This window comes from Lepisma saccharinum, chromosome 8, assembly GCF_977018435.1.
Source record: "Lepisma saccharinum chromosome 8, izLepSacc3.1, whole genome shotgun sequence".
NCBI classification, from domain to species: domain Eukaryota; kingdom Metazoa; phylum Arthropoda; class Insecta; order Zygentoma; family Lepismatidae; genus Lepisma; species Lepisma saccharinum.
In genome coordinates, this window is record NC_139236.1 from 46,184,376 (window position 1) to 46,203,666 (window position 19,291).

General features: G+C 36.7%; 1 protein-coding gene across 1 annotated transcript; it reads right to left on the minus strand.

The window, feature by feature from the left end:
* Positions 1–12,826: 12,826 nt before the first annotated feature.
* On the minus strand, positions 12,827–14,834 carry LOC145991751 (protein CFDP2-like). Its single transcript, XM_083127803.1, has 3 exons — positions 14,166–14,834; positions 13,791–14,024; positions 12,827–12,838 (listed from the first exon to the last, which is right to left on the minus strand). Exons 1-3 carry the CDS (start codon positions 14,832–14,834, stop codon positions 12,827–12,829), a joined length of 915 nt encoding a protein of 304 aa, XP_082983929.1.
* Between the last annotated feature and the right edge of the window lie 4,457 nt (positions 14,835–19,291).

Below are 19,291 nucleotides of genomic sequence, written 5' to 3' on the forward strand. Positions count from 1 at the left end.
GTCACAATTGATAGCAATGTGCAGAGGTAATTGTCTATAAGAATCCAGTTGACAGAGGTAGAATGAAACGTTTCGTTTGTTCTCTCTGATGAAGTGAATGAAGAAACCAATCAAGTCACAGATTCCGTTTTCGGCTGCGAGATGAATTAGTGGCTCCTCTTGAAGATTCTCAGGGAAGAGAACTGGGAAAATATCTGCTTTCCCTTCCTGCAGCTTCGTAAAGAGACGTCTCACTGCTTTACCTAAATCATGGGCTACTGCAAAATGCACCAACGTCTTGCACGACTCAAAGGGGTGTAGAATATAAGCAGGAACGTCTTTGATGATCTCAGATATTTTATCAAATGCCCTAGTCATAAGATTCTCATATTGTGAGAAGATAGCTAAGAGTACTACCTCGTTGAGTGAATGTTCTGTGTTGATCAAAGACTCTACCTTGGTGGAAAATAGATCCTTGAGATGGTCCGGATTGGCCTTTAAAATAACTCGGCCAAAAGAACGAAATTGCTTTTCATTCAGTAGAAACTCCAATATTAATTTCCAACAGATTATTTGGTTCCTTGATGTAATTTGGTTCCAATCATTATGAAAGTGTATACGATCCAAAAAACGTTGATGTTTAGCATAGTTTAGAAAAAATCTGACGATTTCATCATGGCCATTACCTACTGCTATTCCAAAAAAGAGAGAAAAAGAAGGTAACTGCAAAACGGAATAAAATGGGTTGTCATTCATAATTGTTTTGAGTTCTTCTGTTCTCCCTTCCTTACACAGATGTTCAGATGTTCAAGAATTCCTTCATCTGCTGTTGTTAGATTCAGTCGGAATCTTTGTTCAGAAGCAGCGAACATATTTTCCAGCTGTGTAACTCAACAGAAATTTCTGCAGGTGTTAAATTTGAAACATTTTCTTTAGCCTGTAGATCACATCCTTTGCTAATCAGAAGCTCAAATGCCTCCACGTGCCCATAGGCCGCTGCTAAATAACAAAGCAGTTCTTCCAAGAGCATCTGTCTTGTTAATATCTGCTCCATTCTCTAATTCCTCTTCAAGGGCGTAAACATTATTTGAAAGGGCAGCACTGATCATTCTTTTCGTAGCCAATATATTGTCTACGAACATTCTTATGAGTTCACTCGCTTTCCCATAGAAAATTTCCTGTAGTAATTTTGCAAATATCTTGCAAGGCTTATCGTTTGTTACGATCTGTGCAATATACTTGTACAATGAAAAGAAATACTCCGCAAAGGTTCTGTGAACAAAGGATATATTTTCTCCCTCGGATTTCTGCAAAATTCCAATCATAAAAATATTCTCCTCATCCAGCAAACGTGGTTTACCTAATGATCTCAGGCAGCGGTCACGGAAAGAATTGTCTGGGAGTAGTTCCTTAAGAGCTTTTTCTGTACACACATTTCTATGCTCCTCACGAAAGATATCAATGAGATTCTTCTGAAGAAATGCGTCTGGTTTGACGTAATTCTTCACAAATTTATCATAGTTCATTCTTTCAACTTCTGTGTAAAGTCGAAGCAGGTTAGTGACAGGAGGAACCTCAGAATTATTTGATATTCCCTGCTGCTTGCAAAATAACACGCAACTTTCTTCATACACTTCCGCGAGCAACATTACTTGCAAGGGAATCCCAAGGAGGCTCCCTATTCTTTCGTCGACCATTTTAGAGAAATCCTTCGCGAGCTCTCGAGCATGTACATACACGCGTTCCGACTTTCCTTCCTCGGAAGAAACACCCAGATTTTTAACCCAAATGCCTGCCAGTAACTTCTCCTGTTCAGTTCATCCAGTGGCTGCAAACGATAAGCAAAGGTTGAAGTCGCCTCCTCCAACTCCTCCTTGAAATGGAGTCTTGTGGTGATTATTACCTGTCCACGTGAGTGCTCCTTCAACTTGTGGAGAACTAGAAGCACTTTTTCCCTTTCTTCTTGTGATCCAATTTTGTCGTATCCATCCAAGAGGAGAATGAACTTCCCTGTTTCTTCAAGACTGTGTTGAAATAGCAACTTTGAAAATGAGGACTCGTCACCCAAGAAAATTTTGCTCATGCTCCTGCACATGTGGGAAATATTGTCTTCTGGATTCAGTGAGAGGAGTTTGCATGCAACATCTTTCAAACGTACGTTGACAACCCACAGGTCTGTATGCAGATTCTTTTCTTCTTCACCTATGTGATGCAATTGAGTGGTCTTCCCCATTCCAGGCTCAGCTGCTATTACAGCAATTGGCCTTTGATCAATTTCCTTCTTGAACAATTTTTTTCTCTTGTCTATATACGCTCTCAATGTACCCAGGGAACCATGAGACCCAAGCCATTGTAAACCAAATTTGATAGAACTTTCAATCACGTGGATGTTTTCCTCTGGATTCGAGAGACGAAGATCATTAAATGTTTCACTCTTTTCCTCACGAGTCACAAAGAAAATATTATTTCTCCCTTTATACCTATCAAATAAGGACTGGTCGATATTGTCATTAGATGTAATCACAACACTTTCGTCTTCTCGTAATTTATCTAAAAATTCCTCCCGTAAGAAACAATCAAGATAAACCGTCCTTTGAACAAAGGAACTCACACTGGCCTCTGAGGTAGGTACATGCTTACCTATAACTACTTCTGGTTCTGATAATAATAACTCGATTTGATGTGAGCTTAAAGTTGGAAATTTATTTTTGCAGATTTCCTTGAAGGGCACAGAATTTCCTTGGAATATTATCCTCCTGTCCATTAAGAAACGCTGCGTTTCAATAGAAAGACCTGTTAAAGAAAGTTGCATTTTCCCAGGGAACTACCTTGTTTATTTCCATAATGCTTGTCATATTCCGATCGCTAAGAACAAGAATTAACTATGAAACACTTTGAGCTTGCATCCTCCTTATTAATGACTCTAATACTTGTTCTCCCCATACTACATTTTTTCTTCTTCGACTACAACAATTATTACTGTAGGTACATTCAAAGGAAGGGAAGGGATAAGAATTGTCTTAACTTTCTTCAAATCCTGGAGCTTCAACAGAAACAACTGTGTGGTATCCTTTGGATATGTGAGGAATTTGGTACAACAAAGCTTTAGGGAACACGGAACTGTGTAAACAACTCTTTCACTATCTGCAAGAAGTCTATCAAGATCATCATACTCTGAGAATGTAACATTATTCAACGTCAATTTTTCTTTTGAAGTATTCGAAAAGATTTCCAATACAATCACAGCAACATGAATTTCTGTGAAATAGTTACCTTTAGTCTGACATTCGTTAAACCATTTACCCAAGAAGGTACACAGGTTGTCTTTTAACTTTCTTGGTTGGATTCCTGTATTTGCTTCCTTCAATTTCTCCTCCAAAATGCCGTCCAGCTGACTTCCAGTTGGTTGTCCTACAGCAAACCTCAAATGTTTTAGAAAGGCATCTACTTCAGTTGAGTTCCCTAGTTTTTTCTAATAACATCATTTGGCTGCAACTCAAACAAAGAGTGTTTACTCGCGCCAAGGAGATCATAGGCTTCCTCTACATTTTTGAATATCAGCGAACTACTCCTATACGTAATCTTCTCGATATCATCTTCCTTCTCAGTGGAATCAAAGTCAAGAACTGCTGGGGTGTATATAATGTATCTCTCCACATCTGCCTCTCTGGAAACTGTGCTTTTTCTAATGTCTAGGAAGGAGTGGAAATACTTTCTCAGCAAAAATTCTCCCTTCTGGTTGAGGAGAAGGTCACTGAAAGTGATTTTCGATGGTATTTCCTTGTGCTTGGCTAGAACACACCACTGTATGCTTTGATTCTCTTCATAAACTTTGAAGACGACATCAAACTTCCCTGCAGACATATCTTTATTTGAAAGATTGTAGCGAAGGTTCCCTCTCTTCATCGCTGAGGCGACAAGCAATACTGCTATCTTCTCTCGATATTCTTCACCCTTGTTGACCCTGAGACGTGCAGGATACCCCATGAAGCCTTCTCTCCTGTCCCTCAGCCATGCCTGATCTTCATTCATATTGTTTTCCATCTTCAATTGACTCCTAAGGTGTGAAGATGCAGTTTTGATGAGATTCGTTTTGAAGAGCCTTAAATGTGCCAGATATCTTGTTACTTCTATCCATTACCCTAAACAAGAACAATATAATGTTGAGAAATGAAAAAAAAGGAAGCATTCTAATGCAATATAATAAGTAACAGTCAGTATCAGCCGTAGCGTACGAGGAAGACAAGGATCCTAAATTAGAATCCTAGGTAAAACAGGGACATTTCACTATGCCTGTAGCTTTATATGTTTCCTCAATTCACTCTTAATTTTCATCTTTTCATTTAACATGAATGTTGGAAATGTGACTTAAAACAACCAATAATATGAGAGAAATATACACTTACATTGATGTATAAAGGCTACGTAAAATACCCTTAAATAAATACAGACAGGCTCAAACAGTAAGGTATAATCAAGCAATTCCAAACAGAGTTCCTTTAAGAAATGAGAGACCATTCTTTACAGCGTGAGGTAGGTGTTGCTTTATGATTCAATAGGCTGTAAAGGTTTGTGATTGAGTAGCAAAAACAAAGAACACTTATTGCAACAAAACAATAGCATGTTGGTGATACAAATAGTTCTTCGAAGTTAGACTTCCACGACGTAGAGGCTAGCGTTATCGCACTCCAATCGAGAAGTTCCTGGGTTCAAATCCTGTATAAAACATAAATTGTATTTCTTCTTGTTCCATTGACTATTTTTTCAGGTTATTATTAATTTCCTTCCTTACACTTAAACAAATGGCATATACCAGTGAATAAATGCATTAAAAATAATTGTAAGGATAGCGTTGGTTTTCTAGAAACTGTAGAGACTAAATGTCGCCTTGTAAATAAGGTGAACTAGGTTCGATTCCAAACGGGTAATATAATACAGGTGCATCATATTTTAAATATTCCACTGCTACATTTTGGCTAATCGTGGTGAAGATTACACTGGTCTGTATGAAAATCGGCCCTGACACTATTCCTGCTGATTCATATGTAAAATGACCTCTTGAATCCAAATATGACCCCAGTTTTCCCCCATCACCCACCGTTTTCGGGGGAGCCCCCACTTATTTTTATCAGTTTTCGATAATTTGGAGGGATGAAAAGGATTATTTCCGCCTTTACATTTCTTCTGAGGGGCTAGAAAGGTGAAAAGTTCTAAAACATGAACATTTGTAGCAAGGAGTTAGATTAGGGGGGCAGTTGGCCCCTTAAATAATAATAAAAATATATAGCAACAATAATAATATATAGCAACAATAATAAAAATATATAGCAACAATAATAAAAATATATATAGCAACAGTTCAGAAGATTCACTGTACCATGGTACATGGTACCATGGTACATGGTACAGTGAATCTTCTGAACGGTTGCTATATATTTTTATTATTGTTGCTATATATTTTATTATTGTTGCTATATATTTTTATTATTGTTGCTATATATTGTTCGTATATATTTGTATTATTTGGGGGTGTTTGGGGGAGGATGAGTGGGGCTGGAAGCTAGAATATGTATAAAATAAGTGAAAAAATTGCGAAAAAACTGGAAAAATCGATCATTTTTAATGATTTTTTTTTTACAATTTAAGGGGGCAAATCCCTCCCAAATCTACCTCCTTGCTACAAATGTTCATGTTTTTGAACTTTTCACCTCTCTAGCCCCTCAGAAGAAATGTAATGGCTAAAATAATCCTATTCATCACTCCAAATTATCGAAAAGTGATAAAAATAGGTGGGGGGGGGTCCCCCCGAAAACGGTGGGTGATGGGGCAAAACGGGGGTCATATTCGGATTCAGGAGGTCATTTTACATACGAATCAGCAGGAATAGTGTCAGGGCTCGAACATTTTTCTTTTTTTGCAGACCAGTGTTGTCGATATTGATTTGTTGCAATTAGTAAAGAGTCTAAATGATCAGGACTTGAACGTGAAGACGTTTATGGCCAAAACTGGTTTGGACCACTCAAAGTGATCGACCACCGTCTAGTGTATCTCTTTGTAAGAACACATCTTATATGTTTTACTAACTTTTACAAGGAATCGTTTTGGGTCCTTTCATATTACTTTCAGATTAGAAGTTGTTTTCTCCTTCATTTTTACAAAATCATGCAAAGTTATCTTCTTGAAGATTCAGCTGTGAAGTTGTAAACCTGCTTGAATAGCTTCTGGCATGTATTATGTACTTGTGCCACATCTACGTTCAATAAGTAAACTGTACTCCAACATAACTTATGCGTAGATTATGAGTTGGCTTCACAGGTACATGATGAATTACATCCAAAAGAGAGGGTGAGAGCAAATCTCCCTCTTAGGGATTAAAGACTCGCGCAATTTCTACGTGGTTTTCTTATTTGAAAAGTTTAGAACATAACGTCATGTGTGTACGGACTCTAATATGGTATTCTTGTCTATTTTCTTAATAATAAACTGGATAAGTAAAGACCGTTTTAAGGTTGTTAGTTAGATGTTTTATGTAAACGAATTCAATAGCGACACCTAATTAAAAAAGCAAGATTTACGTATTTTGTCATTTTCACATTTTTGAACTTAATTGAAAAATAATTGTTTTCCATCATTCCCCTCAAATACCTAGGTACTACCTACCTTGCCTTTACAATAAATTCAGACGCTCATATTTTGAAATACGAAAAGTCTAGTACTACTCAATTGCCGTATTTTTGGGGTGAAAATAAACTGTTTTTCTAAGTTTCCTAGCATGGTTCATTTCCATGGACAACAGCAAACATGACAAGTTTAAAGAATTGTTTGTTATACCTCTAAACATTTAGTTAAAACAAGGAAGATGTACAGTGGGATCCATGAGTATTACCGTGCAAATTGTCCATCACCATGTTCGTACATCTTATTTGATCCAATAAGAGCTTCGAGAATTAAAAGAAAACTCAAAACAAGCTGTTGACAACTTCTGCACCAGCATATATAAAAATCCTTCGCTTAAAAACACACAGATGTAAGAGAAAAATTATTGAAAATAGTCATGGACAATTTGAAGGGTAATACTCATGGATCCCACTGTACATATTTTCGCATTGAGTATACCAATAACTGACTCTCCTCATGTAGATGTCACTTTTGTTTGAAGCACCTTTTCTAACCAAGAGTTTATTCATTTCTGTGTTGTTCATCTGTGAGAATCATCTGCTGTTACACTCGTAGTTCGCCGCACCTATTCATTTTATATAAGAGCTTCTGAATGTGAGAACCCGCTCTCAAAACATCAGAAGAATATGCAGCCGCATACATTGTTACTCTCCCGGTCATTCTCTCTTTCATAACCCTCAAAACTACAGACACTGACACACCACTGCACAGGGATACCAACTTAACCACTTCATTTACTAGTTTCTCAGGATACCACTGACAGAACGTTACATAAATATTGAGTAGAATCTGTTTCTCACCCCTTTTCAAAGGCTGTCCTTGCTGGTGTTTTGAAAACAAGCTCAGAGAACACGGAGGCTTTCCCGCACGCATAGAACTCGACACGTTATTTTTCTAAGGATAAGTCAGGCAATATTACTAAGTTGCACTACTTCCTTGCTGTTCACATGATTATTTTTAGAAAATAACCAATGTTATAAAATATCATTATGTACACAAGTCTCTAAGCTCATTGAAAGTTACAATTCATATTACTACAAAATATTCACACTTATCTTGCCTTGCCATGTCACCAAGTTATTTTACGAAGTGCACTATATTTGGTGGAACAAAAATCGTTATTAGGATGCTTGTCAAAGTTTCCAACCGCAATAAATTTACGAACTTTCTTTGTCTTGTTTTGATCATCATCATCAATATATTTATTGGACTTACAGCAATGCATATGGCTGTTTATGCCCATTATATATTTTATTTACATAAGATACAATTTACATAAAATCTACAAACAAATACACTCCTATCTACGTATATCATCCTTAGAAATATACATTACCATGTTATATCATTTTGTCTAAAAAAATGCAAGTAAAATATATTCAATTCACATGCAAGAAAGAAGCCAAATTTATGGGAAATGATTACTGGTGCAAAGAGTTAAAAATAAAGGTGAAGCAAAAAGTAAAAAAAGAAAGAGCATTGGTTTTAAAGTGAGACGTCATTTGCGGCAGCGTATCCCATACTACAAATTGGCCATTGGTTTACCTTACGTAATGAATCCTGTAACAACGCTGGATTTTCGTGTGGATTATTTTACTTCTATGAGTTTGCAATGCTTTCTGCATGCAGGTGGTTTTGTTTACAGAAGGTCTCAGGGTTTGTGATTTTGCACTTTAGACAATGAAGACATATATCATACAATGTGATCAAAAGAAAAGCGCCTTGGAAACGGCATAAATCATAAACTTTCTCAATGCTTTGAATTTCATACAACTGCTTTTTTTCTTCTGCGTGGTTAGTTATGGTATTTCTGTTCTTTGAATTCTGCTTCATTCTTCTTTGCATCGATCACAGTTTTGTAAATGGTAGCACTACCTCAAGATAAGCTTCCACAGTGCCCATGCAACGAGTATAGCCGGGTTATAAAAATGAATCGCACAGTTTGTGACTTCTTTTTACATTCTCCAACAGTTTTAACTCTGGTGTGCTGAGAATCAATATCATTCCATGCCCTTTAGTAAACATTTTTCCTTTTTTCACGCTGCTTTCTAGTTAGGATAGAACTCAAAGATTTAAACATTTTAAGATTCGTAAAATACACTTAATAAACCACACCCTTCAGCTTCATATTCAGGGTATTTATTATTATTAGTCCCATCCTAATTTTATTTCGTGTTTTTTTGAAATGCGTGTGCACAAAGCTGCAACAGCTTCTCGGCCCGTGTATAGAGCCGGTGGCAACCCACCATCGTGAGGAAATTGGGGAGCTACGAGTGAGTAGCGTAACCCGGTCTCGGAAATTTCCTACAACAGCGGGGGGTTCGACGTGCTAACCCCACGTCACCCCTTTACAGGTTGAAGATCTGCACACCTCAAGGTAGGATTGTGGGAGAGAGATTGGCAGTCGGGAGATAGGCCCAGGCCCTTTCGAGGGCTGTCGATCCATGGGTTATTATTATTATTCAGTATCGTTAACAGTAAAATTTGATAGCTTTTTGCTGATGATTTCCATAATAGACACATTTTCCTTACATACATTTTTCTTTCCTGCATTTTCTTATCCGGCTGTCACCAGTAAGCGATTGATTAATTTTCTCACATCGTCTATCCAAATATACTGTTCTGGTAAAGTTGTATATTGTTTAATGCCTCAAGTTGCTTCCAGTATAGCTTGCTGTAAATTACCTTTATTTTGATAGAGAGCATTAGGTCTTCTTTTATTTCTTTATACCGCTCGTGTAGTTTTTTGTTTGATTTCGAGTGACGATTCTACGACGCTAGAGGTCCCGGGTTCGAACCCTGGCCTGGGCATGGATGCTTTTGAGTGTCCATTCATCAATTTCATCATATCATCACTCATCCCCATCTTCGCAAATTAGCCAAAAGTGGCACAAAAGGGGAAGTAAAATAAATCGAATCAATCAATCAATCAATCAATCAATCAATCGAGTGATGAGTTCCCCCACACCCAGTGTACCGGGTTATTTGATCCAACTTTCTCTCTCTCTCATCGAGTATACTTTCATTGTACATCACAATAACATATTTTACAAAGGTAACCCTCAAATCACCAATTTTCCCTAATCACGCTGCCGTCATGTCCAGTGCTTACACATAAACCAAAATCCTCTTTCTTCTTATTATTTCTGCTGCTCAAATATTTGGAAGTGACGGGACCGATTTCAATTGGAAGTGGTGATGGGTTCTCTCAGTGGTGTGTGAACACTCTGGAGTGAGTGGAGGCTGCCTATGGCATCGATTATAGAGGCCCATCTTCGCGTTTTTGCTGCTAACTGAAGCCACGCTTATCAGATTTTCAGCGACAGAAATATATATTGTTAAATATTCGTGTAATTTTAAATTATCATCAATTACTCGTTTCGTCATTTTGCGTGGTATATTTTGTTTTGTTATCTGGCTTTCTATTTATAAAATCGCTAATGTTATTTCTATATTTTCATTCCTTGGATTTTCATGTCATGTCAATGGTCACGAACCAAAAATCATTATCCCAGCAACGTTAACAATTTTTTTTTAAATCTGTGGTAATTCATCTCACTCACATAATGATCATACATGAATAGCAGTGGTTGAATACAATAGTGGCAATTAGAGCACTTTTTTTAATTAATTTGCATAAAATTAAGAACTAATTTGCATAATTTAGAATACATTTGCACATCATTTGAATACGAAATTTACAATTATGTATTTGCATATTTATAACTTTTATGAATATATAATTATTTAGGTTATGAAAAATATGTATATAGAAGGTAATTAGAGGTACTAAACGCTATGCATATGGTTTTAAGTTTGTTACTGTAAAGTATGTAATGTATAAAACGATAATATTAATATTTGTATTATTTAACGATAATATTAATGTTTGTATTATTGAAAATAAGATGTTATGGTTTATGAAAAGCTATGAAGGGTGTTAATGGTACGAAAGAATACGGTCCCGGTACTCGAACCCACGATATGTAACGGTAATAATTATAGTGTACTAAGGAATAATAATGTCACATGGTTATAGTGTACTAAGGAATAATGTTATATGGTATGATATAAGTTGATCCGAGACGCTAGACAGAAAACGGTGAACCGCGGTGAGGGTAGATCGAATTAAAATTCCGCACAGGTATCAAGAATAAAGCCTTTGTTGAAGTAGGTCAAGGATGAAGGGTTTCTGGCGAGATGGGTTGTTGTGACGGGAGAAATACAAGACAAGTCATTTTGGGGAAAATAAATTTGGTTAGAGATACGAACCGCTTTGATTTTAGGTAGAAAAGAAAATGTATCATGGGGTGATTCTGTCCCTTCAAAAAGACAAGAGATCGCAAATGATAATTTTAGAAGTCTCCCTATAAGCAGAAAAGTCAGTATGTGTGGTCGATACGGGCAGCAAAATAGCAATCAGCACGGCAGGTAGAGAATTTGGACGGAAAAAGGATTTTAAGTTAAAAGGACAGGAACTGTAGGTGATATAATTCATGGCGGGTGGATGTAAGAAATTTATCAAATGGAAAAAGAGGCTGCGGGTTTTAAATTCGGGTGTCCAGAGTTAGAGACAATCAGCGTGAATTTAAAGGTTCAAACTTTTATTTTCTGTGAGCTGAGAATTGTTTATTTAAAATGTGGAAAATAGGTGTGGCTGGAAGAGGCCTTGAACTTTTGGCTGTGCTTTTGGTGGTATTTAAACTCGGGAATCTGAACTTGTCCTCAGATTTCTGTTATTTTTATACTGTGTTTGCTGGTGCGTGTTATCGACTGAGAAAGAGAAGAAGAATTATGCAGATGCACGTTGTAAGTATTGCATTTTTTTTTTTATCTAAGTACAAGTGTTATACGAGATTGGAATTTGACAAGTGTTTTAGCCGAAATACACACTAACTAGTCAAGTTCTATCTCGGTCGTGTATTTTTTGTTTTAGCGGCAATGTGTTTAGCATGGCGATACGGGATAAAAGTGAATTGTTGCAACAGTCGCGATTTAACTATTTGAGATTTGTGCAAGATTTGTAACAAGGATCGAACCTAGGACCGCTTGCACCAACAACATCAGCTTTCTTACTCTACATATAACTCTCTCTCTCTCTTTCTGGCTCCACAGCCCTTGGTGGGCCTTGGCCTCCTCCACAATCAGCCTCCATTCCAATCTATCATCAATTCTTCTCCTCCATCCTTTAATTTTCATTGTCCGCAAGTTTGCAGCGATGTCATCTATCCATCGAAGTCGTGGTCTGCCCTTTCTTCTTGCGTGGTGAAGCTTTTCTTTCAACATTCTTCTTGACATCCTATCGTCCATCATTCTCTCCACATGCCCCAACCACTTTATTCTCTGGGCTTTGACAAATCTCACTACATCTTGGCCTTTTATTAAATCATCTAGCTCTGCATTATATCTTATTCTCCAGTCGTCATCTTCCCTCACAGGTCCATATATCTTTCTTAATATTCTTCTCTCAAATATTCTGAGAGCATTTTCATCTGACAGTTTCAAAGTCCAATTATCTGATCCATAAGTGACAACTGGTCGTACCAGTGTCTTATAAATTTTAAGCTTTGTATTTCATGCGATCAGTCTATTTCTAAACAACTGCATATTTGCAAAATATGCACCATTGCCTGCCTGTATTCTTTCCTTTATTACTTTACTCATATCATTATCACTATATACCATTGTCCCCAGATATTTAAAACAAGGAACTCCCTCAAACTTATTATCTCCAATTGTCAGATCTTGAGGTGCTCTTCTGATTTCAGAGTTAGATATTCTCATATACTTTGTCTTTTTTTCATTTACATTGAGCCCTATTTTTATTGCTTCTCTTTCCATTTGCTCATAGATTTGCTTAAGTGTTCTTATTGTTTTAGAAATGATTGTAACATCATTTGCATATGCACATATTTGACTGGATTTTCCAAATATGGTTCCCTTTTGATCAACTACATTCATTACTTTGTGCAATGCTAGATTAAATAAAACTGCCGAAAGGCCATCCCCTTGTTTCACTCCTGTATTGAATTTAAACTCTTCACTCAGTTTACTACAAACTTTCACTCGTGCCTTAGTACCACTCATAGTCATTCTTATTAGTCTTATTATTTTGATGGGAATATTATGCTCTTCAAGTACCTTAAACAGTTCATTCCGATTAACACTGTCAAAAGCCTGTCTGAAGTCAACAAATAAAAAATGCAAATCCACATCATGTTCATAAAACTTTTCCATCATCTGTCTAATTATAAAAATCTGATGAGTAGTGCTTCTGCCAGGGCGAAATCCACATTGGTACTCTCCCAGTATATCTTCTGTGTAACATTTTATTCTCTCACTGATCAATCCTGACAAGATCTTATAGACCACACTAAGAAGTGTGATTCCTCTGTAATTTCCGCATATCAATGTATCACCTTTCTTATAAATTGGGCATATTATTCCAGATTTCCATTTATGTGGCATTGTTTCATTTTCCCATATCATTACAATCAATCTATGTATTGCTGCCAACAATGCGTTACCACCAAGTTTGATAAGTTCAATTATCACCTCATCCTCGCCTGGAACTCTATTATTACTCATTTTCTTCATTACAAATTCAACTTCTTCATTGATTGATTTTGATTGATTTAGTTTATTTTACTTCGCGTTTTGTGCCTCTTGGCTAATTTGCGAAGATGGGGATGAGTGATGAAATGATGAAATTGATGAATGGACATTCACAAACAACCAAGCCCGACCGGGATTCGAACCCGGGACCCTTGGCGTCGCAGCGCGATGTGCTAACCACTTGGCCACATGGTCGGGCGTTCAACTTCTTCAATACTAGGTACTTGTACCTCATGACCATCCCTATTTTGTATATTCCTATTATACTGCTCTCCTTCTTCTTGGTCTTCCACTTTATTCAAAATCTCTTTAAAGTGCTCTGCCCATCTATTGAGTATCTGATTCTCTTCTACAATTACTTTCCCATTCTTATCCTTACATACTTCTATTCTTGGCTCAAATCCTATTCTCATTCTATTTATAGCTCTATAGAATTTTCTTATTTCACTTTGCTGATTTAGTTCTTCTATTTCTTGCATCTTCTTTTTATACATCATTTTCTTCTTTTCCTTGCATACCCTATGTGCTTTCCTTCTTAGTTCTTTATACCTCTCAGTATTACTTCGAGTTTCCCTCTGTAGCATTCTCTCTCTAGCTTTATTCTTCTCATCTATAACCTGTATGCACTCTTCATCAAACCACTCATTCCTTTTAGTTTTCTCTTCTCCAAAAGTTTCTTGTGCTGCCTCCTTTATCACTCCTTCTATTATTTCCCATTCTTCCTCCACCACTCGAAGTCTGTTATTCTCTTTCTCCTTCAGTTTACTCTGTACCTTACTTACATATTCACTAATAACTTCTTCGTCTTTCATTTTTTTCATATTCCACTTCTTTCTCTTGGCCATCTCGTTTCTTTGCACCGCTATCAATTTTTCCCTCATTACTAATTTTACCAGGTAGTGGTCGCTATCACAATTGGGCCCTCTGCAGCTTCTCACGTCAATAACTGATGAGGCATGACGTGCATTAACCAGTATATGATCAATCTGGCTTATTGTTCCGTTAGGTGCCTTCCATGTTCCTAAGTGAATTATTTTATGTTCAAAACAGGTACTTGTTATGATCATGTTGTTCCTGACAGCAAACTGGCAAAGAAGGTTCCCATTCTCATTGTTTTCTGCATGGAGAGTATGCCGCCCTGAAACCCCTTGTTGATTCTTGTCCTTTCCTATCTGAGCATTAAAGTCGCCCAATACGGTTACCATATCATACTTTTGGATCTTTCCACATGCTTGTTCCAGATTGTGATAGAACTCTTCTTTCTCGTTCTCATCTTTCTCTTCTGTAGGCGCATGTGCATTTATAATTGTTATGTTTCTAAATCTTCCTCTCAACCGTATTCTACACATCCTTTCATTAATTGCTTCAAATTCCGTAAGACTTTTTCTCATCTTTTTGGTTATTATAAAGCCTACACCGAATTGTCCGGTCCTCCTCTCTGGTCCACTATAAAATAATGTGTACCCTGGCTTATCAATTCTTCCTTGTCCCTGCCATTTAATTTCCTGAAGTGCAACCAGATCATACCTAAATTTTAATATCTCATTTGACACTTCATTCATTTTCCCAGGTCTTAACAAAGTCCTGACATTCCATGTTGCAAGTGATAAATCATTAGTCCGTAAATATCGCCAGGTTCGAATTCCATTACATCCATCCATCATCCGAAGCTGTTGCATTGGTTTCACAACGGTTTTATTTTTTTGCAGGGTGGGGTTGTCTGCCCCACGCCCAACCCCCAACCTGGAGGACCAGGATTTGTATAGGGTTTTCTCCCCTAGGTAGGTTGGCATTAGCGTGCCTTCGGAGTCCTTCCTGCCCCTCGGTTTTCTGTCATATAACTATAAACCTTTTATTATTTTCATGTTTTCTTTTAAAAAAGAGAAATAGAAAGCACAAGTCTACTGTACATACAAGTTTATTGTTCTAACACTAATCTATTACAAAATGAATACAAATTCAAAGTATTTTAACAAATAATTATACATAATTATTGTTTTATAGACATACATAGCGTTAACACAACGCTTTACACATTTTTATAAGTCAGGTTGTACACATGCAATACATAGCGTTCAATAAACGCTTTTCAGTTTCTCAAGCAAGATTGTTCATAGAGAGTAAACACTATGCTGTTATATTTATACATTATAACTACTCAAAGTACAAAACTTTTTTGTTAATTTGTTGAACAAATAGCTTCCCAGAACTCGTCCTGCAAAGAACGATTATGTATGTGATCAGTTTGCGAATCTTAAGCACAAAAGTTAAACTTTTTTGTTGGCTTTTCATTAGATTTAAACAAACAATGACGTACGGGATTACCGTACAACTCCCTTCTGCGTAATGTCTGCACTGGTGCCCCAGAAAAATACACTTTATTATTACAGGTGATACATTCAATTATATATATTGCACCTTTTTTAACACCATTAAGCCTTGTTTCCATTATTATGAAAAAATATAAATATGCTGACCAAGGCAGTAATTTATTTTATTAAAAACATAAACTAAACGTAACGTTTCAACCTTCTAGCAAGGTCTTCATCAGACTCTGTATCAAGTACAAAAGTAACAAGATACACAAAAAGGGCATTATATATACACACAAACATTACTCCTTCCAGACTATTAGAAAGTTGTTAGGAACTTTCTAGCATGTGGCTTTCACTTTCCAACTGTACTTTCACCTAAAAGGCTAAACATAATTACTTTCATATAGAATGTGAAGAGATATTCATATAGAATATCTCACGCTCTTTTTCCTTCATTTCTCTCCCTTCTCCTCTCCTCTTTCTCTCTTGTCCTTTCCACTCTTTCTAACACCTTCTTCCATTCTTTGTTTAACTTCAGTCCCCCATTCCAGTTCATTGTGTCTTCTTCACCTTTCTTCTCTATTTCCTTGGCTTCCTTCCATTTTCTCACTAGCATTCTCTTCTCCCTTCCTATCTGCTTAGCCTCATCCCACTCTATGTCATGTCCTGTTTCTCTCGTGTGTTTAAATATCGCATTTCTCTCTCACTTAAGTCGTACATCATCCCTATGTTGTTTCAACCTATCTTTCAGTCTCTTTTTCGTTTTTCCTATGTACACACTCTGACATTCTTTACATTTTACTTCGTAGATAATCCCTTCCTCTTCCTCTTCTCTGTTTTCCTTTTTTTTTTGTTTGCATTCTTTGCTATTCCTAAGATGCTTCTCCCTCCCTTCCTGTAAGTTTTAATGCCCGCTTTCCTAAGCACTTTGCATATATTTTCTGTGGTCTCCCCCATAGAAGAGAATGCTAGTGAGAAAATGGAAGGAAGCCAAGGAAATAGAGAAGAAAAGTGAAGAAGACACAATGACCTGGAATGGGGGACTGAAGTTAAACAAAGAATGGAAGAAGGTGTTAGAAAGAGTGGAAAGGACAAGAGAGAAAGAGGAGAGGAGAAGGGAGAGAAATGAAGGAAAAAGAGCGTGAGATATTCTATATGAATATCTCTTCACATTCTATATGAAAGTAATTATGTTTAGCCTTTTAGGTGAAAGTACAGTTGGAAAGTGAAAGCCACATGCTAGAAAGTTATTAACAACTTTCTAATAGTCTGGAGGGAGTAATGTTTGTGTGTATATATAATGCCCTTTTTGTGTATCTTGTTACTTTTGTACTTGATACAGAGTCTGATGAAGACCTTGCTAGAAGGTTGAAATGTTACGTTTAGTTTATGTTTTTAATAAAATAAATTACTGCCTTGGTCAGCATATTTATATTTTTTCATGCACCTTTTTGTTCTGTTTTTGATTTGTTTGGAGCCCACAAATCATTGCATGTATTTGTAATATGGTGATTATTGTAGAAACATTTAGTATGCAGAAATTTCGTATACAGTTTCATAACTAGTTCGATATCAACACTGTCCACTTTTGAATCGAAATCCTTCTGTGTCACATATAAATATTCTTTTATGATCCATCTGGAAGTTGCAGCACATAACACCTTTGTAAATTTTTATCAACTGTTTCATTTCTTTTTTCTATGCATTTGAGATTTAAACATTTGTGGAGTTCTTCCTTTGGTTCACCGAGTTCACATTCCGAACATGTAGGGTTGGGATAATTTTCAACAATTGCTTGTGCAATAGTGAATATAAGACACCGGTCTTCGATGCGGTATTCACTGCAGGCACACTGTAAATTAAATAAAGACACTTGAGAAATTTGTCCATACAATTCTGTCATTTCTTTTTAACTTTGTTCCAAACAATGACAGAAAATAGGTTAGGGGTAACTCACGGCACATATAATGTAAAAACATTATACAATAAATACCCCACATTGATGAGTTTGGGTTTTGATGCACTGTTTCACTGATGCACCATGAAATACAGTTCTGTTTCATAAGTTTTATACATTTGCACTAGGAGGCTGACCAAAACTATCAATGTACATGGCCTCCTTAATACTGTTTCTAAAAAAACTTGTCCAGTCTATCCCTGGACCGGATTCATTGTCGGTGTTAATAATCAATGCAGCAGGCAATTGCACATTTTTTGGCAATGTATTATTAGTAAAAACACATCGAAAAATGAAAGACAAGATATTTGTCTGATTGTACACTTTTTTTCAATTTCAATGTTATTCATTGTTCACTATCCGAAAATGCACTATACTTGGAACAGCAGCCTCGCTCATATAAGTAATATACACCTGCAGCGTCGTTGTAAAACGATGCTAATTATGAATATCCACTGTCCAATGTTGAGGTGTCCTGTTTAGGTGAAGTCCTCGTGGCTTCTCCTATAATATGCTGTAGGAGCATGAAGCTACGGAGATAAGATGCATATAAATGTGCTTCTCTAAGAGCACATTTGATTGTCCTTAATCTGTGATAATTGCGACAGCAATTTTGTGCAGGGAAGGCTAACAGTGACGCTTTAGGGCATCCTAGGTTCTCGAGGTTAACCACAGTGCGGTGAAGTACTGTAATCAGAAACTTGCATTTGTCAGCTCCAAATGAATAAATAACTGAGACTCTTTCGGGGTACTGGGAAAAGATAGAAGACAATTTGGAATAATAAATTTCCCCGCTAGGCCATTCCAGAGAATGCTTGTTTTGTGTTAGCCACATATTTTTGGTTTTTGCTCCAATATCTAAAGTATCCCATTCGTAATGTGGTAGAAATATTCATGATTGCATAGTATCTGAGTCTGCATCGATAATAGCGAGTTCTTTAGAAATAAAGTTGCCAGAATTGTCTCGGGATCCTTGAAAATCAACGACAGCCCTTATATTGTGATCCGTACTCCCTCCAGGCTGGAACTCAACCGATTATTATTTTGTATTATCTGCGAGGATACTACAATGCGTATCTATTTGAAGTAAAGAATCAAATTCCCCATACATAATGCATGTGACCCCTGTAGGCAATGTAGCAGAGAAAGACAGTTTAGCACTTACACTCCCATTACGTACGCAATATGTCCCAAGTTGAGTCAATTTCCATTGTGGGTGAAAGAATAAAGGGATACAAAGCAAATCTATTATCAAAATCTTCTAGGGAGACTGTTTCCTGTATCCTGGTAATGTATTCCTGTTCCAGAGAATAAATTCTAATATGCTTGGAAAATATTTATGTCTGTGAAGTTTGGGCAGACAGGTTGGTTTGTAATAGTTCTAGTTCCAACTTGGAGTTGAATTCTATTCAATCCAAAATGATGGAAATTAAAGGGGGTTTTATGTATTTGACCATTGAAAGCTGAATTTCCAACAAAACCTAATATTACACGTTTAGAAACAGTGCCTAAAATTATATTATCTAGATTATATGAAGTAATATTTTGAAGGATAGTTATTGATTTTACTTCCACGCGTGTAATTGGGAATTTAGCTGTAGTAGTTTCAAGAGAGTTTGCATGAGCAAGACCTATATCTGGGGATACAGAAACTCTCTTTACATAAAGAGAAATGTCCTGTATTTCTACACGATACTACGTATTCGAGGCTGCCATCAATGAAAATGCATCGTTTGATCTATGTAAT